At 40.9% G+C, this 26,092-nt stretch overlaps 1 protein-coding gene across 1 annotated transcript; it reads right to left on the reverse strand.

The window, feature by feature from the left end:
• Window positions 1-4,175: 4,175 nt before the first annotated feature.
• On the reverse strand, window positions 4,176-26,092 carry LOC311123918 (death-associated protein 1 homolog). The gene is made up of 4 exons (XM_084198134.1): window positions 25,908-26,092; window positions 23,233-23,335; window positions 15,473-15,515; window positions 4,176-5,259 (listed from the first exon to the last, which is right to left on the reverse strand). Exons 1-4 carry the CDS (start codon window positions 25,960-25,962, stop codon window positions 5,140-5,142), a joined length of 321 nt encoding a protein of 106 aa, XP_084054260.1. The 5' UTR covers window positions 25,963-26,092; the 3' UTR covers window positions 4,176-5,139.

Genomic DNA, 26,092 nt, shown 5'->3' on the forward strand with positions numbered 1-26,092 from the left:
CTAGAGATCCCATGCACAGGCAGATGCTAATGTCACGTAGCACACCACCAGGTGATAGAAGCTAACATGTATACAATAAACTGGCATAGAGCCTGGAGGGCTGATGGTAACACTAGCTAAAACAACATCATATAATTAGTTCAAAAGTAGGGTATTATTGTTCAAATCAACAGAAGCACTCAATCATACATAAACCCTACAAGGACATGTCAAAACGTGCACGACAAAATATACATTTGAAATGTATTATTTGGGGAATTATAATAGCACAGCTGATCTGGTAGTGTAATGCTTTTGCTAGCTTGTATCGTATCATCCCAGGACTCACCTGGTCTAGTGAGCTAATGCTGTCTGACACAACAATGTGTGCTAACTCCTGGTCCAGAGACAGTGAGTGGTCAAGGGGGGAGGGGGAGCAAGAACAGACACAACACTTCTCCCTTTCCTTCTAAACACCTCTCTTTCCTGCACTTCTTTCCCACAACCTCTAGCTACTTAGCACCTTATGTAGATGTGAGAGGACTGGACAGCTATAGGCAATGTGGTTGAGGTAAAGTAGGGCAGAGAGCGGGAGGGGAAGGGGGAGGCAGGCGAGAGTAGAGAGAGGGAGGGGAAGGGGGAGGCAGGGGAGAGTAGAGAGAGGGGAGGGAGGGGGAGAGTAGAGAGAGGGAGGGGGGAAGCAGGGGAGAGTAGAGAGAGGGGAGGGGGGAGATAATATTATGGTGTGTAGTATAATATTATAGTGTGTAGTATAATATTATGGTGTGTAGTATAATATTATGGTGTGTGTAGTATAATATTATGGTGTGTAGTATAATATTATGGTGTGTAGTATAATATTATGGTGTGTAGTATAATATTATGGTGTGTGTAGTATAATATTATGGTGTGTAGTATAATATTATGGTGTGTAGTATAATATTATGGTGTGTGTAGTATAATATTATGGTGTGTAGTATAATATTATGGTGTGTAGTATAATATTATGTTGTGTAGTATAATATTATTTACATTTTACATTTTAGTCATTTAGCAGACGCTCTTATCCAGAGCGACTTACAGGAGCAATTAGGGTTAAGTGCCTTGCTCAAGGGCACATTTACGTCATTTAGCAGACGCTCTTAACCAGAGCGACTACAAATTGGTGCATTCACCCTATAGCCAGTGGGATAACCACTTTACAATTATACTATTTTTTTTTTTATATTTTTTTGGGGGGGGGGGGGATTACTTTATCCTATCCCAGGTGTTCCTTAAAGAGGTGGGGTTTCAAATGTCTCCGGAAGGTGGTGAGTATTATGGTGTGTAGTATAATATTATGGTGTGTGTAGTATAATATTATGGTGTGTAGTATAATATTATGGTGTGTAGTATAATATTATGGTGTGTGTAGTATAATATTATGGTGTGTAGTATAATATTATGGTGTGTAGTATAATATTATGGTGTGTAGTATAATATTATGGTGTGTAGTATAATATTATGGTGTGTAGTATAATATTATGGTGTGTAGTATAATATTATGGTGTGTGTAGTATAATATTATGGTGTGTAGTATAATATTATGGTGTGTAGTATAATATTATGGTGTGTAGTATAATATTATGGTGTGTGTAGTATAATATTATGGTGTGTGTAGTATAATATTATGGTGTGTAATATAATATTATGGTGTGTAGTATACTATTATGGTGTGTAGTATAATATTATGGTGTGTGTAGTATAATATTATGGTGTGTGTAGTATAATATTATGGTGTGTGTAGTATAATATTATGGTGTGTGTAGTATAATATTATGGTGTGTAGTATAATATTATGGTGTGTAGTATAATATTATGGTGTGTAGTATAATATTATGGTGTGTAGTATAATATTATGGTGTGTAGTATAATAGTATGGTGTGTAGTATAATATTATGGTGTGTGTAGTATAATATTATGGTGTGTAGTATAATATTATGGTGTGTGTAGTATAATATTATGGTGTGTGTAGTATAATATTATGGTGTGTGTAGTATAATATTATGGTGTGTAGTATAATATTATGGTGTGTAGTATAATATTATGGTGTGTAGTATAATATTATGGTGTGTGTAGTATAATATTATGGTGTGTAGTATAATATTATGGTGTGTAGTATAATATTATGGTGTGTAGTATAATATTATGGTGTGTAGTATAATATTATGGTGTGTGTAGTATAATATTATGGTGTGTAGTATAATATTATGGTGTGTAGTATAATATTATGGTGTGTAGTATAATATTATGGTGTGTGTAGTATAATATTATGGTGTGTAGTATAATATTATGGTGTGTAGTATAATATTATGGTGTGTAGTATAATATTATGGTGTGTAGTATAATATTATGGTGTGTGTAGTATAATATTATGGTGTGTGTAGTATAATATTATGGTGTGTAATATAATATTATGGTGTGTAGTATACTATTATGGTGTGTAGTATAATATTATGGTGTGTGTAGTATAATATTATGGTGTGTGTAGTATAATATTATGGTGTGTGTAGTATAATATTATGGTGTGTAGTATAATATTATGGTGTGTAGTATAATATTATGGTGTGTAGTATAATATTATGGTGTGTAGTATAATAGTATGGTGTGTAGTATAATATTATGGTGTGTGTAGTATAATATTATGGTGTGTAGTATAATATTATGGTGTGTAGTATAATATTATGGTGTGTGTAGTATAATATTATGGTGTGTGTAGTATAATATTATGGTGTGTAGTATAATATTATGGTGTGTAGTATAATATTATGGTGTGTGTAGTATAATATTATGGTGTGTAGTATAATATTATGGTGTGTAGTATAATATTATGGTGTGTAGTATAATATTATGGTGTGTGTAGTATAATATTATGGTGTGTAGTATAATATTATGGTGTGTAGTATAATATTATGGTGTGTAGTATAATATTATGGTGTGTAGTATAATATTATGGTGTGTAGTATAATATTATGGTGTGTAGTATAATATTATGGTGTGTGTAGTATAATATTATGGTGTGTAGTATAATATTATGGTGTGTAGTATAATATTATGGTGTGTAGTATAATATTATGGTGTGTGTAGTATAATATTATGGTGTGTAGTATAATATTATGGTGTGTAGTATAATATTATGGTGTGTAGTATAATATTATGGTGTGTAGTATAATATTATGGTGTGTGTAGTATAATATTATGGTGTGTGTAGTATAATATTATGGTGTGTAATATAATATTATGGTGTGTAGTATACTATTATGGTGTGTAGTATAATATTATGGTGTGTGTAGTATAATATTATGGTGTGTGTAGTATAATATTATGGTGTGTGTAGTATAATATTATGGTGTGTGTAGTATAATATTATGGTGTGTGTAGTATAATATTATGGTGTGTAGTATAATATTATGGTGTGTGTAGTATAATATTATGGTGTGTGTAGTATAATATTATGGTGTGTAGTATAATATTATGGTGTGTGTAGTATAATATTATGGTGTGTAGTATAATATTATGGTGTGTGTAGTATAATATTATGGTGTGTGTAGTATAATATTATGGTGTGTGTAGTATAATATTATGGTGTGTAGTATAATATTATGGTGTGTAGTATAATATTATGGTGTGTGTAGTATAATATTATGGTGTGTGTAGTATAATATTATGGTGTGTGTAGTATAATATTATGGTGTGTAGTATAATATTATGGTGTGTAGTATAATATTATGGTGTGTAGTATACATTTTTACATTTACATTTTAGTCATTTAGCAGACGCTCTTATCCAGAGCAACTTACATGAGCAATTAGGGTTAAGTGCCTTGCTCAAGGGCACATCGACAGATTTTTCATCTAGTCGGCTCAGGGATTACAACCAGCGACCTTTCGGTTACTGGCACAACGCTCTTAACCACTAAGCTACCTGCCGTATAATATTATGGTGTGTGTAGTATAATATTATGGTGTGTAGTATAATATTATGGTGTGTAGTATAATATTATGGTGTGTAGTATAATATTATGGTGTGTAGTATAATATTATGGTATGTGTATAATATTAGTGTATATGCAGATCACTAAGGTTAATACACAACGTTTGTTCATGGACAATACAAAATGACATAATACATGCAGTAACATTGAAGACATAAAACAATGACTTTAAAGTTACATCTTTATTTATTATGACAACCACACCTAATGCCTAAGTCCAGTCACAGACGAAGGATTTGTACACTTTATAAACTAAAAATCCTTCTTTAAACTTTATTAAATAAACTCTTTACTCTTTCTTGGCAAACAGTTTCTTTACCTGGAACCCTGAAATGTAGTGCTGACATGAACGACACTTGACATAAAAGGGAATGGTGTGTGTGTGTTTAAATGGTGTGTGTGTGTTGTGTGTGCATAAAAGGGAATGGTGTGGCTGATCCTTCCTGATGACGCGGTTGGACATGACTCCAACATGGTCACCAGGAGGGATCAACCAATGAAGTTGGAAGTCCCACCCAGTTGACTACATTAAAATGGTGGAAGCCCTCAATGGCTCTGCCCATGTTAATACAGCCTTTTGGCCCCTAGAGGCCTCTGTCATTCTCTATGATGACAACTTTCTATGAACTAAGAACCTCAGAACGAGGAAGAGATGAAATCATATGGAATGCTTAACAGGGGTTGCCCTGGTAACCTGAGCACTTATGGTGATTGGGTGCATGCTTGATTGATTGGGTTATGTAGTTCTTTGATTAGTTGATTTCTGTTTCTATGGTTCCACACGGTTTCCTTCAGTTTGCTTTCTGGCACATAATTGGTGGGTTGCAGGCTTAAGAATCTGCTTTCTGGCTACTTTGGTCTGTGAGGACAATTGTGGCGGGAAGGCGGGAGCTTGAGCTCATCTCTGGCTTGTGATTGGTTGGTCGGTAGGCTGCTGTGGTCCATTGAGGACATTGCGTTGGCTTTCCCTTAGGCACAGATCTAGGATCAACTTCCCTTCCTCAAATCTTTACTTAAGCGTTGGCGGGACTAAACACAAAACTGATCGTAGATCTGTGTTTGGGGTGATTACTTGCAGGGCCAGTGGTAGCAGAGTTAGTGGAGGGAGGGTAAGCTTGGCGGTAGCCTCACTTGCGGGGCTGATGGATGTGCTGAGTGAGGTGCTGGTTCTGGGGCATCTTGGTGATAGACGGCTGGGGCTTCTGGTGAGCTACCTGGGCTGCAGCCGGGGTGAAGTCCTTATCGCCCTGGGAACACAACCACACAGACCCTAAGTACAGCTGTGTTACAGAATACAGGCGTTCACACACACACACACACACACACACACACACACACACACACACACACACACACACACACACACACACACACACACACACACACACACACACACACACACACACACACACACACACACACACACACAAATGTGCACACAGCACAATCTCTCAGAATTCCTTGAAATGCATTTTTTTTTTTTTTTACCTCTAATCTTCATATTTTCCTCAATCTGATTCCAGAGTTTTTATCCAGAGCCCTATAGATGCTGTTTACATGACACTGTCCTTAGTGCTCCTCCATGTAGTGTCTATCACTTGTACGTATAGGTAAAATAACAGATTAGAATATGCATTTGAGGCTATCGAGAACAGAGTTGTGTAGTTACAGTAGTGAAGTCAGATTATCTGAGGTTATAGAGAACAGAGTTGTGTAGTTACAGTAGTGAAGTCAGATTATCTGAGGCTATAGAGAACAGAGTTGTGTAGTTACAGTAGTGAAGTCAGATTATCTGAGGTTATAGAGAACAGAGTTGTGTAGTTACAGTAGTGAAGTCAGATTATCTGAGGTTATAGAGAACAGAGTTGTGTAGTTACAGTAGTAAAATCAGATTATCTGAGGTTATAGAGAACAGAGTTGTGTAGTTACAGTAGTAAAATCAGATTATCTGAGGCTATAGAGAACAGAGTTGTGTAGTTACAGTAGTGAAGTCAGATTATCTGAGGCTATAGAGAACAGAGTTGTGTAGTTACAGTAGTGAAGTCAGATTATCTGAGGCTATAGAGAACAGAGTTGTGTAGTTACAGTAGTGAAGTCAGATTATCTGAGGTTATAGAGAACAGAGTTGTGTAGTTACAGTAGTGAAGTCAGATTATCTGAGGCTATAGAGAACAGAGTTGTGTAGTTACAGTAGTGAAGTCAGATTATCTGAGGCTATCGAGAACAGAGTTGTGTAGTTACAGTAGTGAAGTCAGATTATCTGAGGTTATAGAGAACAGAGTTGTGTAGTTACAGTAGTGAAGTCAGATTATCTGAGGCTATCGAGAACAGAGTTGTGTAGTTACAGTAGTGAAGTCAGATTATCTGAGGCTATAGAGAACAGAGTTGTGTAGTTACAGTAGTGAAGTCAGATTATCTGAGGCTATAGAGAACAGAGTTGTGTAGTTACAGTAGTGAAGTCAGATTATCTGAGGTTATAGAGAACAGAGTTGTGTAGTTACAGTAGTGAAGTCAGATTATCTGAGGCTATAGAGAACAGAGTTGTGTAGTTACAGTAGTGAAGTCAGATTATCTGAGGCTATCGAGAACAGAGTTGTGTAGTTACAGTAGTGAAGTCAGATTATCTGAGGTTATAGAGAACAGAGTTGTGTAGTTACAGTAGTGAAGTCAGATTATCTGAGGCTATCGAGAACAGAGTTGTGTAGTTACAGTAGTGAAGTCAGATTATCTGAGGCTATAGAGAACAGAGTTGTGTAGTTACAGTAGTGAAGTCAGATTATCTGAGGCTATAGAGAACAGAGTTGTGTAGTTACAGTAGTGAAGTCAGATTATCTGAGGTTATAGAGAACAGAGTTGTGTAGTTACAGTAGTGAAGTCAGATTATCTGAGGCTATAGAGACCAGAGTTGTGTAGTTACATTAGTGAAGTCAGATTATCTGAGGTTATAGAGAACAGAGTTGTGTAGTTACAGTAGTGAAGTCAGATTATCTGAGGTTATAGAGAACAGAGTTGTGTAGTTACAGTAGTGAAGTCAGATTATCTGAGGTTATAGAGAACAGAGTTGTGTAGTTACAGTAGTGAAGTCAGATTATCTGAGGCTATCGAGAACAGAGTTGTGTAGTTACAGTAGTGAAGTCAGATTATCTGAGGTTATAGAGAACAGAGTTGTGTAGTTACAGTAGTAAAGTCAGATTATCTGAGGTTATAGAGAACAGAGTTGTGTAGTTACAGTAGTAAAGTCAGATTATCTGAGGTTATAGAGAACAGAGTTGTGTAGTTACAGTAGTAAAATCAGATTATCTGAGGTTATAGAGAACAGAGTTGTGTAGTTACAGTAGTAAAGTCAGATTATCTGAGGTTATAGAGAACAGAGTTGTGTAGTTACAGTAGTAAAATCAGATTATCTGAGGTTATAGAGAACAGAGTTGTGTAGTTACAGTAGTAAAGTCAGATTATCTGAGGTTATAGAGAACAGAGTTGTGTAGTTACAGTAGTGAAGTCAGATTATCTGAGGTTATAGAGAACAGAGTTGTGTAGTTACAGTAGTGAAGTCAGATTATCTGAGGCTATCGAGAACAGAGTTGTGTAGTTACAGTAGTGAAGTCAGATTATCTGAGGCTATAGAGAACAGAGTTGTGTAGTTACAGTAGTGAAGTCAGATTATCTGAGGCTATCGAGAACAGAGTTGTGTAGTTACAGTAGTGAAGTCAGATTATCTGAGGCTATAGAGAACAGAGTTGTGTAGTTACAGTAGTGAAGTCAGATTATCTGAGGTTATAGAGAACAGAGTTGTGTAGTTACAGTAGTGAAGTCAGATTATCTGAGGTTATAGAGAACAGAGTTGTGTAGTTACAGTAGTGAAGTCAGATTATCTGAGGTTATAGAGAACAGAGTTGTGTAGTTACAGTAGTGAAGTCAGATTATCTGAGGTTATAGAGAACAGAGTTGTGTAGTTACAGTAGTGAAGTCAGATTATCTGAGGTTATAGAGAACAGAGTTGTGTAGTTACAGTAGTGAAGTCAGATTATCTGAGGTTATAGAGAACAAAGTTGTGTAGTTACAGTAGTGAAGTCAGATTATCTGAGGCTATAGAGAACAGAGTTGTGTAGTTACAGTAGTGAAGTCAGATTATCTGAGGTTATAGAGAACAGAGTTGTGTAGTTACAGTAGTGAAGTCAGATTATCTGAGGTTATAGAGAACAGAGTTGTGTAGTTACAGTAGTGAAGTCAGATTATCTGAGGCTATAGAGAACAGAGTTGTGTAGTTACAGTAGTGAAGTCAGATTATCTGAGGCTATAGAGAACAGAGTTGTGTAGTTACAGTAGTGAAGTCAGATTATCTGAGGTTATAGAGAACAGAGTTGTGTAGTTACAGTAGTGAAGTCAGATTATCTGAGGTTATAGAGAACAGAGTTGTGTAGTTACAGTAGTGAAGTCAGATTATCTGAGGTTATAGAGAACAGAGTTGTGCTGGCTCGGAGTGACTCACCAGCTTCAAATCCCTAGGAAGGATTAACAGGGCAATATAGAGAACACACACACACACACACAGGCAGGCAGACACACACAGGCAGGCAGACACACACAGGCAGGTAGACACACACACACACACAGGCAGGCAGACACACACAGGCAGGTAGACACACACACACACACAGGCAGGCAGACACACACACACACACTCAAACACACGCAAACACAACAGGCAAAACTGCAGTGTTTTACATTTACATTTACGTCATTTAGCAGACGCTCTTATTTACGTGCCATGTCTGTGTTTTACCATGTTTATGAAGGCCATCTCTTTTTGGTCAGATAATGGATGCAGTTTATGACCATAACTCCTATTGAAAACAGTTCAGACAGATGATCTATTAGACCTAGGAGCCAGGGAGCCAGGGGGATGACAGACACCTCATTACCCAGGTTAGGAAGCCTATATCTGGGCATCTCATCACTCTGAACCCCCTTATACTCAACTGGAGCTGGTACGATAAAAGGTCTGTATCAATTCTCCAGGTCACTAGCGTACAGTCTAAACTCTATAGGGAAATCTGTGTTGATGGTCTATGTTGTGTTTGTTCCGGAAAGTCATAATGTAACTGTCCAGTGAAAATCTCATACTCTGTTAACTCATACCCAAATAATGTTGTTGACCCATCCTATATTCGTATTTGTGGCCAAAGCATTAATTGGAGAAAAAAAACACTTAAAAAAAACCCCACCTCAAACTTGTATCTCAAAGAGAGGATGAGCTGGCCAATCGGTGGTCTATTCGCATGAATATTTTTAATGACCGGTATACGCCCACACCATTCCAACACAGAAAAGCTGCTTTTTAACATACTTAATAATTTTAAAAAACATTTGGAAGGAAAGATATTTCACTCATATTGTAAATTATAAACTGGGTGGTTCGAGCCCTGAATGCTGATTGGCTGACAGCCGTGGTATATCAGACCGTATACCACAGGTATGACAAAACATTTTATAATGACGTTGGTAACCAGTTTATAATAGCAATAAGGCACCTCCGCGTTGCGTCGTGCATTAGAACAGCCCTTAGCCGTGATATATTGGCCATACACCACAACCCCTCTGGCCTTGTTGCTTAATTATAGATCATATTTCATAGACATCTGGATAAAGTAATAACACAACAATTACATATTTATTTCATTTATTTCATAAACAAAGTTATGCAACACCCAATTCCCCTGTGTGAAAAAGTAATTGCCCCCTTACACTCAATAACTGGTTGTGCCACCTTTAGCTGCAATGACTCCAACCAAATGCTTCCTGTAGTTGTTGATCAGTCTCTCACGTCGCTGTGGAGGAATTTTGGCCCACTCTTCCATGCAGAACTGCTTTAACTCTGTGACGTGTGGGTTTTCAAGCATGAACTGCTCGTTTCAAGTCCTGCCACAACATCTCAATTGGGATTAGGTCTGGACTTTGACTAGGCCATTCCAAAACTTCCAATTTGTTGTTTTTTAGCAATTTTCATGTAGACTTGATTGTGTGTTTTGGATCATTGTCTTGCTGCATGACCCAGCTGCACTTCAGCTTCAGCTCACAGACGGATGGTCTGACATTCTCCTGTAGAATTCTCTGATACAGAGCAGAATTTATGGTTCCTTCTATTATGGGGCGGCAGGTAGCTTGGTGGTTAAGAGCGTTGTGCCAGTAACCGAAAGGTCGCTGGTTCTAATCCCCAAGCCGACTAGGTGAAAAATCTGTCGATGTGCCCTTGAGCAAGGCACTTAAACCTAATTGCTCTGGATAAGAGCGTCTGCTAAATGACTAAAATGTAAATCTATTAAGGCAAGTCCTGAGGCAGCAAAGCATCCCCAAACCATCACACCACCATGCTTGACCTTTGGTATGATGTTCTTACTGTGGAATGCAGAGTTTCGCCAGGCATTACTGGAACCATGTCGTCCAAAAAGATATACTTTTGAATAATCTGTCCATAGAAGGTTCTTTCAAGAGTTTTGATGATCATCCAGGTGCTTTTTGGCAAACTTGAGTCAACTTTTTGGACGAGATGGGTCCCATTACGCCTGGCGAAAACCAAACGGAAGTCGGAAGTTTACATACACCTTAGCCAAATACATTTAAACTCAGTTTTTCACAATTCCTGACATTTAATCCTAGTACAAATTCCCTGTTTTAGGTCAATTAGGATCACCACTTTATTTTAAGAATGTGAAATGTCAGAATAATAGTAGAGAGAATGATTTATTTCAGCTTTTATTTCTTTCATCACATTCCCAGTGGGTCAGAAGTTTACATACACTCAATTAGTATTTGGTAGCATTGCCTTTAAATTGTTTAACTTGGGTCAAACGTTTCGGGTAGCCTTCCACAGGCTTCCCACAATAAGTTGGGTGAATTTTGGCCCATTCCTCTTGACAGAGCTGGTGTAACTGAGTCAGGTTTGTAGGCCTCCTTGCTCGCACACGCATTTTCAGTTCTGCCCACACATTTTCTATAGGATTGAGGTCAGGGCTTTGTGATGGCCACTCCAATACCTTGACTTTGTTGTCCTTAAACCATTTTGCCACAACTTTGGAAGTATGCTTGTGGTCATTGTCCATTTAGAAGACACATTTGCAACCAAGCTTTAACTTCCTGACTGATGTCTTGAGATGTTGCTCCAATATATCCACATAATTTTCCTTCCTCATGATGCCATCTATTTTGTGAAGTGCACCAGGCCCTCCTGCAGCAAAGTACCCCCACAGCATGATGCTGCCACCCCTGTGCTTCACGGTTGGGATGGTGTTCTCCGGCTTGCAAGCACCCCCCTTTTTCCTCCAAACATAACGATGGTCATTATGGCCAAACAGTTCTATTTTTGTTTCATCAGACCAGAGGACAATTCTCCAAAAAGTACGATCTTTGTCCCCATGTGCAGTTACAAACCGTAGTCTGGCTTTTTTATGGCGGTTTTGGAGCAGTGGCTTCTTCCTTGCTGAGCGGCCTTTCAGGTTATGTCAATATAGGACTCGTTTTACTGTGGATATAGATACTTTTGTACCCGTTTCCTCCAGCATCTTCACAAGGTCCTTTGCTGTTGTTCTGGGATTGATTTGCACTTTTCGCACCAAAGTACATTCATCTCCTTCCTGAGCGGTATGACGTCTGCGTGGTCCCATGGTGTTTATACTTGCGTACTATTGTTTGAACAGATGAACGTGGTACCTTCAGGCGTTTGGAAATTGCTCCCAAGCATGATCCAGACTTGTGGAGGTCTACAATTATTTTTCTGAGGTGTTGGCTGATTTCTTTAGATTTTCCCATGATGTCAAGCAAAGAGGTACTGAGTTTGAAGGTAGGCCTTGAAATACATCCACAGGTACACCTCCAATTGACTCAAATGATGTCAATTAGCCTATCAGAAGCTTCTAAAGTCATGTCATAATTTTCTGGAATTTCCAAGCTGTTTAAAAAGGCACAATCAATTTAGTGTATGTAAACTTCTGACCCACTGGAATTGTGATACAGTGAATTATAAGTGAAATAATCTATCTGTAAACAATTGTTGGAAAAATTACTTGTGTCATGCACAAAGTAGATGTCCTAACCGACTTGCCAAAACTACAGTTTGTTAACAAAATAATTTGTGGAGTGGTTGAAAAACAAGTTTTAATGACTCCAACCTAAGTGTATGTAAAGTTCTGACTTCAACTGTATATAAAAGGGTCAGTTCCAGTGCCATATTTACAATGTGCAGGGATACTGGATCGATAGAGGTAGACATGTATAGTGGCTTGCGAAAGTATTCACCCCCCTTGGCATTTTTCCTATTTTTGTTGCCTTACAACCTGAAATTAAAATTGATTTTGGGGGGGTTTGTATCATTTGATTTATACAACATGCCTACCACTTTGAAGATGCAAAAAAATGTTTGTTGGTGAAACAAACAATAAGACAAAAAAACAGAAAACGTGAGTGTGCATAACTATTCACCCCCCCCCCCCCCAATTTTGCAATTTGATTGAAATGAAATACAGAAATGTACATACGTATTCACACCCCTGAGTCAATACATGTTAGAATAACCTTTGGTGGCGATCACAGCTGTGAGTCTTTCTGGGTAAGTCTCAAAGAGCATTGCACACCTGGATTGTACAATATTTGCACATTATTCTTTAAAGAATTCTTCAAGCTCGCCCCTTGTTTCCTGTAGTCCATCTCCTTGGTCTTAGTGATGTTGAGGGAGAGGTTTTCGTTCTGGTGCCACACTACCAGGTCACAGACCTCATCCCTGTAGGCCGTCTCATCGTCGCCGGTGATCAGGCATACCACCGTTGTGTCGTCAGTAAACTTGATGGTGTTGGAGTCGTGGGTGAAGAGGGAGTACAGGAGGGGACTAAGCTCACACCCCTGTGTTGAGGGTCAGCGTGGGGGGTTCTCCCATCTCCACAGAGGAACTCTGGAGCTCTGTCAGAGTGACCATCGGGTTCTTGGTCACCTCCCTAAGTCTCATAGCAAAGGGTCTGAATACTTATGTAAATGTCTTTCTGTTGTTTATTTTTAATACATTTGCAAAAATGTATAGAAACCTGTTTCACTTCGTCATTATGGGGTATTGTGTTTAGATTGATGAAGATAATTCTGGTACGGTAACATAACAAAATGCGAAAAAAAAGTCTAGGGGTCTGAATACTTTCGAAGGCACTGTATAGTTCATATAAGGAAATCAGTCAATTAAAATAAATTAATTAGGCCCTAATCTATGGATTTGACATGACTGGGAATACAGATATGCATCTGTTGTTCACAGATACCTTAAAAACAAGCTAGGGGCATGGATCAGAAAACCAGTCAGTATCTGGTGTGACCACCATTTGCCTCATGCAATGCAACACATCTGCTTTGCATAGAGTTGATCAGGCTGTTGATTGTGGCCTGTGGAATGTTGTCCCACTCCTCTTCAATGCTGTGCGAAGTTGCAAGATATTAGCGGGAACTGGAACACAATGTTGTACACGTCGATCCAGAGCATCCCAATCCCGGGAAACATCACAACCGGCCGTGATCGGGAGTCCAATAGGGGGGCGCACAATTGGCCCAGCATCATCCGGGTTAGGGGAGGGTTTGGCCAGGGGGGCTTTACTTGACTCATCACGCTCTAGCAACTCCTTGTGGTGGGTCGGGCTCCTGCAGGCTGACCTCGATTGTCAGTTGAACAGTGTTTCCTGCGACACATTGGTGCGGCTGGCTTCCGTGTTACGCGGTCTGGTGTTAAGAAGCGCGGTAAGGCGGTCATGCTTCGGAGGACGCATGACTCGACCTTCGTCTCCCGAGCCCGTTGGGGATTTGCAGCGATGAGACAAGATTGAAATTGGGGGTAAAAAGGGGGTACCATACAAAAGGAAAAACAAACAAAAAATTGACATAGATAAAATGTGACTGTGTTCGTTGTCCGTAGCTTATGCCTGCCCATATCATAACCCCACCACCACCATGGGGCACTCTGTTTACAACGTTGACATCAGCAAACCGCTCGCCCACACAACGTCTGCCATCTGCCCGGTACAGTTGAAAACGGGATTCATCTGTGAAGAGCACACTTCTCCAGTGTGCCAGTGGCCATCGAAGGTGAGCATTTGCCCACTGAAGTCAGTTACGACGCCCAACTGCATTCAGGTCAAGACCCTGGTGAGGACGACGAGCACACCGATGAGCTTCCCCTTCCGTTTCATCAGCTGTCCGGGTGGCTGGTCTCAGAAAATCCCGCAGGTGAAGAAGTCGGAATGATCATGCTGTTTGATCAGCTTCTTGATATGCCACACCTGTCAGGTGGATGGATTATCTTGGCAAAGGAGAAATTATCACTAACAGGGACGTAAACAAATTTGTGCACAAAATTTGAGAGAAATAAGCTTTTTGTGCGTATGGGACATTTCTGGGATATTTTATTACAGCTCATGAAATATGGGACGAACACTTTACATGTTGCATTTATATTTTTGTTCAGTATAGTATAGTGTAGAGAATCATTGTACCATCTAAACCGCTGTGAAATATATTTTCCATAAGCAAAAATATTGTTGTTTCAGCTGTTTGGTATACAAAACCGAAAGTAAAAAACTTGAGAACGGAAAGCATAGAAATAGCGTACATAGAACAGCTCTACCGCTTCTTAGACTTGCTTTCAAGTAGAATGACAGATCTATAACTCCGATTTCTATGTGAATTTGGTTGGGTTGCCCAAAAAGTTACATATTGCCACTTTAATGACGCAGAATTAAAATCGCTGGCAACCAGAAAAGCAAGTAAAGCAGGGAGAAAGAGAGAAAATTAGGGTTTGAGAGAAAGAGAGAGAGAGATCTCTCGCCAAAGGAATGCAATATTATTGAGTGGAATTTAGACAGTGTTAACCCCTAGTTTACCAAACCTCAACAGATGCGGTAAGGCTAGCCTTTATCAGGGAGATGTAGCTCCCCTCTCCAAGGTCATCTCAGTAGGAGAATATAAAGTAATCTCTTCAGCTGCTCACTGGTTCACCAGGCTTTATTTAAGGCCTGTCGCAGCCTGCATGTGTGTTGGAGGATAAATGGCAAGACTGGGGGTAGAGCTAGAGAGGTAAAGGGCCTTCGCAGTCTGCGGGTGTGATAACACACAGATAGAGGATAAATGGTACAGATAGTAAGTAGGAACCCCAGGGGGGTGAGCTTAGATGGGGGGTAAGTATGGCGTGTGAGTGGCAAGGGGTGGGGCAGGGTGGGGGTAAATGAGAATATTCTAGGGGGGTAGGGTAGGCTAAGGTGTGTGTGTATATGTGTGTGTGTGTGTGTGTTGGTGGGGGGGGGGGGTTTAATACGAATTTTGCCTGAGGTGATATCTGGGATCTCTCTGCAACAATCTGTGTGTCCAGAGTTAACATGACATTAGGAACCACCCCGTCCTATCTGACCCTGTCAAGGTCACACCTTTGTAACCACTTACCTTTGTAACCACTCCTGAAACGACCACGGTGGGCTTTGGTGGGCTAGAGGGAGACAGAAAGAGAGAGGGGTTCAAAAACAGACCTCTATCTCAATGTCAATACTTTGACGAGACAAAATCACATTTTGTTGAGATGAAATGCCAAATGAATGTATGCCAGTGTTAATGTCAAAACACTGACCAGCGACTTTGGAGTTTCTCTTTCAGGATGTTACAAAGACAGGAACAGAAATCGCTTCTGTTTGATCCCATTGAACAGTGAGTGTGTGTTTTAAGGAAAGGAACACCCTGGCCTAGTATAAACTCCAGAGGGAGAGATTGCAGCTAGAGAGAGAGAGCTTAGCCACAGTGCTGTGGACCTGCCTGCCAACCTGCTAAATGACTACCATTAATATTGGTCTGGCTCTACACTGCAACTCACACAGCAGAGGGAGGATATGAGAGACAGAGAGACAGAGAGAGAGAGAGACACAGAGAGAGAGACAGAGAGAGAGAGAGACACAGAGAGAGAGAGAGAGAGAGACACAGAGAGAGAGAGAGAGACACAGAGAGAGAGAGAGAGAGAGACACAGAGAGAGAGAGAGAGAGACACAGAGAGAGAGAGAGAGAGAGACACAGAGAGAGAGAGAGAGAGAGACACAGAGAGAGAGAGAGAGAGAGAGAGAGAGAGAGAGAGAGAGAGAGAGAGAGAGAGAGAGAGAGAGACAGAGAGAGAGAGAGAGACAGAGACAGAGACACAGAGAGAGAGAGAGACACAGAGAGAGAGAGAGAGACACAGAGAGAGAGAATTATGCCGAGGTGGACATGGACCTTGACATGAGAAACGAGTCCGGTCTAGTGTAACAGCAGAACTATTACCGGAGGTAAAATGCTGTCCTCAGCCTCCACCTCTGGAAGTTTGGGCAGGGCTACAGGGAGACTTAAGGTAGCCTACATATTGTAGCTAGCGTCCTTGGTACAACACCAGCGACCTTGTCAAGACGTTAATGACTGACTAACCTAACAGGCATAAAAAAAACGGTCTCTTCTGCACTGTTCAATCAATCCAGAAATGTGGAGGAGTTGTTAAGATGGAGTGTCGCCTTGTTAACGTCCAAAAGAGGAAGTCGCGTCACAGGCTCTCTTTCCAATTCCACAGGCAGTGTTCCCTCAAATTTCAGGTCTGCTGAGCACAAACTTGAACGTTGTGAAAATGCTGTGCAACTTCCAGTGAGCGTTTACTGTGAACACTGAGGCTGTACCCGCTTGAAGTTACAGTTTTAGACAGTAGTCAAGTTGGCTACTGTGGCTATTTGATCATAACGTAGGGTTACCAGAGTGGCCGACCATCAAAAAACGATGGAGAAAATGCATCCCATATCATTTTTACATGGAAATAGCTGTTCTACCATTCAGCCTACAGTAGCAGCCAATGTGTTGTTCAATGTAGGCCTACATTCCATGAGACTTTTCAAAAAACATGTGGGCTTGACATTAAGCTCTTTAACCACTTGTCCTTCAGACGTGGACGTGACTGAAAATGCTGTTGTTTTTGATGCAAGAAACCACTTTACAAAATAAAACGCATTATTATTCCCATTCCATTATTACATAGAATTAGACACATTTTGCTACCCTCTGCCTATTGGCAATCACTCCCCCATTGCTGACTGCAAATGATCTATAACTGGGCTAATAACTCACTAACTAGCAAAGGATATGAACAAACGTGCACACGTGGCTACATGCAACTCTCGCTTTGATCTCAAAACAAGCGCATCTACTCACGATCGCTCATGCTGTAAACACAGTCCAGCTCAAAGTGAATGGCACAGATCCATATATGGCAATGGTCTATTTGCATATAGGCCTACTGCAGCTCTGATTGTTTATGCTGCACCGGTCTGTGTAGAGTACGGGCTGAGTCATGCCTGTCAATGCAATAGAATCCTACTCCGATGCGTTCTGCCTACAACAAAATATCTTGCATAGTTCGTTTTGTTTTTCGGTATGTTGCATTGAAAGTGGCTAATATTGCGTTGGTTCTATCACAATTCCCACAGTAAAAGGGAAACGTTGATAGTGTTAACTAAGGGGGAAAACTCTAGAAAGTTGAGTGAGGTTTAATCTCGTGCTTCTCTTGGGCTGATAATTCTTCTGCAGGGCAGTCCCGGGGGGAGCTGGGCGCCCTCGAGCAGCTTAGAGGGGACAGTCGTCACAGGCTCTCTTTCCATTTTCACTGAATACTGGAACAACTGGTTGTTGGGGACTCGGCAAAGGCTAATGACTGACAGACAAAGACCCACTTCACTGAAGTATACTGGTATTGGAGTACCTACACATATCTTCAAGTAATGTTAACATGTGATTACTAGAGTAATTACAATGTAACTACACTGGTATGAGCGCAACTTCATTTAAAGTGGATGGGCATCACTTTTGAAATGAGTTTAACTTCTGAGAAATATCTTTGGAGAGAGGGACAGACAGTCAGACAGATGAGGAGTGTTAGTCCGCTGATAGGCACTCAGTTTAATGAGGAGACTAGTTAATCTGGGATCAGTGAGAAGACTAGTTCATCTGAGATTAGGGGATTGAGACGCTGAGTCAGTCAACTGGAGCGCAGCTACGACAGAGAGAAGAAGAGTCTGGAGACTTATCACTAGAAGCAGCAGACAAGGAGATCAACATTATCCTTTACTATTCTTATTATCCATGGTGCCCCTGGCCCAGGCAATTAATCAATGGAAGGAAATAACACCAGTTTCCCTCAAATCTACTGATCACTTCATCTCATTATACGCAGACAATATTTTACTATATCTAGACAATGTATCGCAATTGCTACCAAATGCATTGAAGATCATAGATAAATTCAGCTTAATCTCAAATTATAAAATTAATCTAACCAAATCAGCCCTACTGTCTCTCAAGACCCAGATGGAGGACTCTCTCTCTATTTATGGAATCCCAATCGTATCCCATTTCAAATATTTTAACAGAACGCTCAAATCAATTCAATCCGACCTCAGTAGATGGAATAACATCCCAGTTGCTTTAACACTAGAACCGCTAAAGAGGTCATTTGGACTGCTCATAAATAAAAAATACAAAAAGGTATTACTCTGCCATTGTTAAAGTCATGGCCCCCTCAGTGCTTGACCTTTCTTAAATAAGTATATGTAACACACTGTCGGTGATAGAATCTTAATATCACAAACAGAACTGGAGTTATAACCACTTTTAGGAGGGCATGTTATTTTTTGGAATGGTTTTCCCCCGTTGCCCTCCTTCTCCAGACAGTAGGGCCTGCTCTGCTCCTTCTCCCGACAGTTGTACGTGCCGTGCCCAGTTGATAATCACCCTGATAACTGCCTCGAAACTAAACCATCCCAAAACTAATTTGACACATAACAGATGAAAGATAATGAAGTAAAGTATGATGTGGGAGACTGGGCGAGTTGATGAGCGAGAGGAAGTGAACGATGCATCATTCTGTAATCGCTAATTGTGAATGAAGAACAGCAGTCCACTCTGGCCTACGTGGAGTAACCAGAGAGCAGCAAGAGAAGTGATCGACGTCCACTTCTTTTTTCTTTTATTTTCCTGTATATATTTAATTTATTATTACTTAAACTTAAAAATATGATATAGAAATAGTTATGTATCTTTTGAGAGAGTGAGAGAGAGATGTTTGTGTTCATATTTCACAACCTCAGCAGGCTTTTGGAGTTGCCTATGCGTGAGTCAATAGCAAAATAATACAATTGATTTATGCTACATTATAGCATGCTACATGTGTCCGATCAGTGATAGATGAGCTACCACCTCCACTTATGTGCCCACCCAGAGATCAAATAACCAAATATAGCCCACAGAAGGAGATTCGGTGAAACAAAATCACATTGATTGATTAACAGACAACTCAATGGCTTTTTGCTGGGATATAAGCTACTGTTAGCCAAGCGAGTGAAGAGCAAAATAATCCACTACATTTTCACATTTTAGTCATTTAGCAGACGCTCTTATCCAGAGCGACTTACAGTTAGTCCATTCATCTTAAGCTAGCGAGGCGGGACAACCACATAAACTACATGGCCAAAGTATGTGGACACCTGCTTGTCGAACATCTCATTCCAAAATCAGGGCATTAATATGGAGTTGATCCTCCCTTTGCTGCTATAACAGCAGTCTTCTGGGAAGGCTTTCCACTAGATGTTGGAATATTGCTGCGGGGACTTGCTTCCATTCAGCCACAAGAGCATTAGTGAGCTAAGATGTTGGGTGATTAGGCCTGGCTCGCAGTCGGCATTCCAATTCAAACCCATTTCATGAAGCTCCCGACAAACAGTTATTGTGCGGACGTTGCTTCCAGAGGCAGTTTGGAACACTGTAGTGAGTGTTGCAACCGAGGACAGACGATTTTTACGTGCTACACGCTTCTGCACTTGGCGGTCCCATTCTGTGAGCTTGTGTGGCATACCACTTCACGGCTGAGCCGTTGTTGCTCCTAGACGTTTCCACTTCACAATAACAGCAGTTACAGTTGACCGGGTCAGCTTTAGCAGGGCAGAAATTTGACGAACTGACTTGTTGGAAAGGTGGCATCCTATGACGGTGCCACATTGAAAGTCACTGAGCTCTTCAGTAAGGGCCATTCTACTGCCAATGCTAGTCTATGGAGATTGCATGGCTGTGTGCTCGATTTTATACACGCGTCAGCAACGGGTGTGGCTGAAATAGCCGAATCCACATACTTTTGACCATGTAGTGTATCTCCGCAGGAGGCCTTTTGCCTTTTGGTAGGCCGTCATTGTGTAAATAGGTATTTGTTCTTAACATTTACATTACATTTTAGTCATTTAGCAGACGCTCTTATCCAGAGCGACTTACAGTTAGTGAATACATATTTTTTTTATACTGGCCCCCCGTGGGAATCGAACACACAACCCTGGTGTTGCAAACACCATGCTCTATCAACTGAGCTACATCCCTGCCGGCCATTCCCTCCCCTACCCTGGACGACGCTGGGCCAATTGTGCGCCGACCATGAGTCTCCCGGTCGCGGCCGGCTGCGGAAGAGCCTGGATTCGAACCAGGATCTCTAGTGGCACAGAGACTAACTGACTTGCCTAGTTAAATAAAGGTAAAAAATTAACTAAAAATGATGAGCAGACCAGACTTTTTCCAGCGTAGTTGTAACCAAATATCAAAATGGAGATTCAGTGAAAACAAAACAATCTGCCATTGATTGAGCTATTGAGACGAGTCCCCATGCTTGTCTCAAATCAGAGCGATGGCGCTGTTCCAATCAAAACGGTGCTGAAATTATAGTTGACCACACGCAGCAAAATTATTTAAATAATTTTAAAACGGATGACTTTAGGAGTTTCAGTAAGTAAAAAATGTGATATATGCCTTCAATGGCATTAGACTACTTTATTTGAATATTTTGGTCATTCAGTGATATTCATTCCCACAGTAATCATTTATTGATTAATCCAGTTGGTTAAGAAAACATGCATATGGTGGACTTTATAAAGTGATGGGTGAAGTGTAAGCTTTACGGGAAGTGTACACTTTACGGCCAGTGTGAACATTACGGGCAGTGTGAACATTACGGGCAGTGTAAACTTTATGAACGGTGTAAATTTAGCCACGAGGATGGTAACAGCCTAGTAATGGGCGCTGCCTAGCAACCACCATTATGAAGCATCAAATCTCAGGAACGATGAAGCTACGACTAGTCTTATTTTTGGTTGTGCAAAAAATGTTGACCAAGCATTTAAGGCCAACTTTTTTACGCCCAACTGGTACAACCGGTCGTAGAAGACCAGGAAGTGTTTGTGGCAGAGCATAGTTGACCATGGACACAACGCTCTGTTAACTTTACTGTCAACTTCCTGACTGGCTTCAACAGTGAAGATTGACTTGGTTCACTCTCCCAGTGCATTTACCCCCCTCTCGGTCTGTCCATCTCTACTCACATCCCTCCACCCATCTTATGTCTAAATTGTATGTGACAGGCGTTCCCTTGGCGACCTCGCTCCACATCTACACAGAATCCACCTGCCCACTGTCGAGAGCAGGTGAACACACACGGATATACATGCACACACTCTAAACTAGCTCATTAATGAGTGACAGCTTGAGCCAGAACCAGGGTTAGAGCCAAGTTTCTACTGCATTTCACACGGGCACTTTCACAACCGCCTCCGATCTCTCCAGAGAGGACCCGGAGCCATTATGGCTGCCTCCCTCTTCAGGCCAGGATGGAAGGTAAGCCTCTCTCTGTGATCCAGCTATCACACAGCAACCACTCTCCTCCTCTACCACCATCTGTCTCTCTGTCTGTCTGTCTGTCTCGCTCTGAGAAACGTTCCCCCAGAGTACTATAGAGAATTATACAGTATGTACTGTAATTCCTTTACATGGTACAGTAAAAATAGATCACAGGGAGTTTGTTGTTGGTCAGACCACTGCAGAGTCAAGAGAATCATGTGACTACTACACTCCCAAATAGGGAAGTCTTCTCCAGACAGGCTCAGTTGAGGTCACACCCTGCTGAGTGCATTCCAATACTCTAAAACAATTGCCTTCTTTACTTTTCCTGACCTAACGACAGATCCTGTTTGCTCCTAAGGACCGGTCTAAAAGGGCCTTAAGAGAGGATCTTCAACATCAGCACACACCGCAATATTCTATTGTTGTAATATTGTACATTTTATATTGTACATTTGTAATGGTGGAGCAGCGTACATTTGTAATGGTGGAGCAGTGTACATTTGTAATGGTGGAAGGAGCAGAGCAGGCCCCACAAGGGCGGCAGGTAGCTTAGTGGGTAAGAGCGTTGTGCCAGTAACCGAAAGGTCGCTGGTTCTAATCCCCGAGCCGACTAGGTGAAAAATCTGTCGATGTGCCCTTGAGCAAGGCACTTAACCCTAATTGCTCTTGTAAGTCGCTCTGGATAAGAGCGTCTGCTAAATGACCAAAAAAAAATAATAATAATAATAATAAATAAAAATAATTTGTATAGTGCACAATGTCTTGTGTGTTGTATGATTGTATTAATGATGTAGACTATTGTTTTGTTGTGTTCCCGTCTGGACCCCAGGAAGAGTAGCGGCAGCCTTGGCAGGAACTAATGGTGATCCTAATAAAATACTAGACAAGCTGAGTTTGAATGATTCCACAAAACTCAACAGGTTGTTGAACCGTTCAGTTGTCTTTGCAGAGTACACTCACACGCGTGCACATACGCACAAAGAAACGCGCACGCACACACACACACACACACACAGAGCGGGTAGCGTGGTGGGAATATTTCACCTGTATAAACAGACATTGCTCAAGAGTGGAGACGCAGAGCGGAACTTAGTGGGTGCGTATCCAACAGGCAGTATAGCGTCAGACAGACAGAAGACATTAATGAAGCCTCAAACACGCTCAGAAAAACCACTAAAGAATAGGCCATAACGACCATCTAAGAAAAACAAGATGGACCTCAGGTTAACAACTGGCAGTGAAGGGATGAAAATAAACAGATAGTATCAGATCTGGTTGTTTTCCCTTCTAGTACCGCTACCGGCCCATCACGGGTTATTTGGTGAATTAGAGGGTAATTGGGTTGTTTGTAGAATGTTCTCACCAGTTCTAAAAATGAAACATTATTCGGTACAAGGACTGTGTGAGTCCTGATAATAAAAGGAGCAAGAGTATTCTGGCATGCTGTTCAGAGGCCTGTGCAGAGGCCACTGGTCAAAGTTCAGGGTGTGTGTTACCTGGGCTCCTCCACAAAGTCCTCGTCCTCGTCTTTGATTGGAGGGGTCTCAGGTGGAGCCGCTCCCTGGTGCTTCTGCACTATCCTCATCCCCCCTGCCTTCACTGTCACACACACACACACACACACACACACACAATTAGCACGGTTACACATTAACACACCATCACTGCTGCATTTTAAACAAACACACACCACATACACGTTGACACACATTAGGGCAGCGTCTCCCAAACGGTCCATGCTATCCGGGACTCTTGGGACGTCCCTACCCCATTGAAGTTGACATTTTAAATGGTTAAGTTAAGGGTTAGGTAAGTGTTAGGTAAGGGTTAAGGTTCGGGTTTAGGGTAGGGACGTCCCAAGGATCCCTGATAGCAGTTACCTTTCCCAAACTCGGTCCTGGGGACCCCAGAGGGTGCACATTTAGTTTTTTGTCCTAGCACTACACAGCTGTTTGAAATAATCAACTCAAAACACAAAAATGTCCACCCCTTGGGGTCATGTCTAGATGGCATACAGCTACGTTAATTTTCCTAACCTGCTGCGTAAATTCTCCTACACCTGCTATGAAAAGTCAATTTTGACAAAAGCTGTCTCCCTTCTAGGCAAAACCGTCCAGAGGACTGAGTTTGGGAAGCGCTGCATTAGGGTACAGCGTAGATAAAAGGATCCTTCACCAAAGCAGTTAAATAAACCACAGACAGACAGATAATCAGATAGCCTAAGCTACAGGCTAATCAGTGTAATCTATTACAGTGTTATATAAGGACATACAGTAGATTGCAGTCATATCATGCTAAAATACATTATTTGTTGGTCATTTAGCAGACGCTCTAATCCAGAGCGATTTAAGGCGTCAGCATGCTTCAGTTCGGCTGGAGCCTAGCCGAACTCGGCTGGCGCCTTAGGCGAACCGAACGAGTGTGCTCGCATACTCCCTTAAAATACCTTCGTTTGAAAAACGAGAAAAAAGCAGCAATAGTATTGTTTGTCCATTTTGAGACGCCGTAGCCAGTATACACTTCCTCAAAATAGTCCAAATGAATTTAAGATAACTCAATAAATCTGTCATTAATTTTGATGTTTTTGCAGAGAAGATCTTAGTCACGCAATTTTACATCTAAGATGTTTGGTGAAGTATTTCTCAATTTAAAAAATTGTATGAAAGCGAGTCATCTCTCATTGAATGACAAAGACTCGGGGCGTTGTTGTAAACGAGAACGTGTTCTCAGTCAACTTACCTGGTAAAATAAGAATTAAATAAATAAATAAAAAATGTATTGAAGAATCCCTACTGTTGACCAATCACTGACTAAGGGGCGTAGACTTCGGTTACTGACTTCGGCCTCAAGAAAAAAAACGTGTGTGCCCGAACAACCCCCCCCCCAAAAAAAAACTTTGCTTAAGTCCAAAACGAACAAAAACGTCAGAAATTGTCGTGATAGTATATGCACAAACTCTTCCGAAATGTTTCGGCTGGGAAGCATGCGGATGCCTTTACACTAGTGTGTGCATAGGCTTACATTTTTCGTACTGGTCCCCCTTGGGAATCGAACCCAAATACTCCATCTAAACGTGAATCGATTCTCAATACGGTTCTAGAAACATAAATCCCTCTACTTTCATATCACATCAAAATATTTTCTACAAATGCAAAATACACACTTACTGTAGTGTCTTTTAACACAGTCGTGGTCTACAGTATTTTTTCAGTGACAACACATTTGTGCTGTCTGCCTTCGTTTACACACAGCACAGGTGTTCGGAGACACACATAGCTAATTAGCACAGGTAATCCACTCTGTCTTCCTTCTGTTTTCCGTAAACAAGCGCTGTAACATGGAAATGTGGCCATGTGGGAACCCTAACATTTTAAAAAGGTGTCTATCAATTTAACCTTTGGTTTTTTTGATAATTATTTCAAGCTGATATGTAAGATAAGGTACGTATGCTTCCAAAACCGTACCCGTGTTAATGTTCAGAGAGTCACGGCTCTTAACAAAACTCCCCTGTACAGAAGACACCTTTGTCCAATGACTCTTATGTGTAATGTAATGGAATTGAGAGTCATGATCAAGGGCTAATTAAATTCCTGCATTGAGGTATGTTTTTCGACCCATATCTTGCACCGGCTCCATGGTGTCTTAATGTAACCATGATTGCGTTCCGACCCCAGTGCAGCTGTGTAATCGGTATCTTCTGGCAATTATGACATACTATTGTGCCATACTTTGTGTCCACGTACTCCTTAGGCGTTATCAGATTCCCCCACATAGACTTTAAACGGTAGCTTCCTCGATACTAGGCTATAATCAAAGATATAGCTTTAATGGCACTAAGTCATTCTAGCATTGGCAACGTGTATCAAATTGTCTTGCAAGATTAAGCCATATACCACATGTATCCGTTTAACTACAATATTGCACGTCATCCGGGAAATAGGACCTAACAACAGGAAAACATATTGATTTAGTAGCTAAACTATAATATTTTGTTCAACAGCAGCACGTTAGAGTACACACGTTAGTCTACTTGGATAGTGTGTATCTAACTAACGTTGTCAAATGCAATTATTGACATAGGCCTAATGCAGATACAGTGATACGTCGGTTGAACCGTGAAAACACAAGCGATGTTGCTTGTGCTGTAAAAAAGCAACATAATGTTCAATACCAGCCGGGAGGTGTCCTCCTTTGGTCTCGATTTTTTCCTTCGGCGGCGAAGACATATCTAACCAATGTCTATCGGAGGCGTGAAAACACTCGTTTAGATAGATAGATATTCCTCTTCTTTTCTACGGTAAACAGCAGTCAGTCCAGTTCGTCAACGTGGCTTCTTGTTTGGCAACGGTGCGTGAT

The sequence above is a fragment of the Coregonus lavaretus genome, assembly GCF_964263955.1.
Source record: "Coregonus lavaretus genome assembly, contig: HAP1_SCAFFOLD_849, whole genome shotgun sequence".
NCBI classification, from domain to species: Eukaryota; Metazoa; Chordata; class Actinopteri; order Salmoniformes; family Salmonidae; genus Coregonus; species Coregonus lavaretus.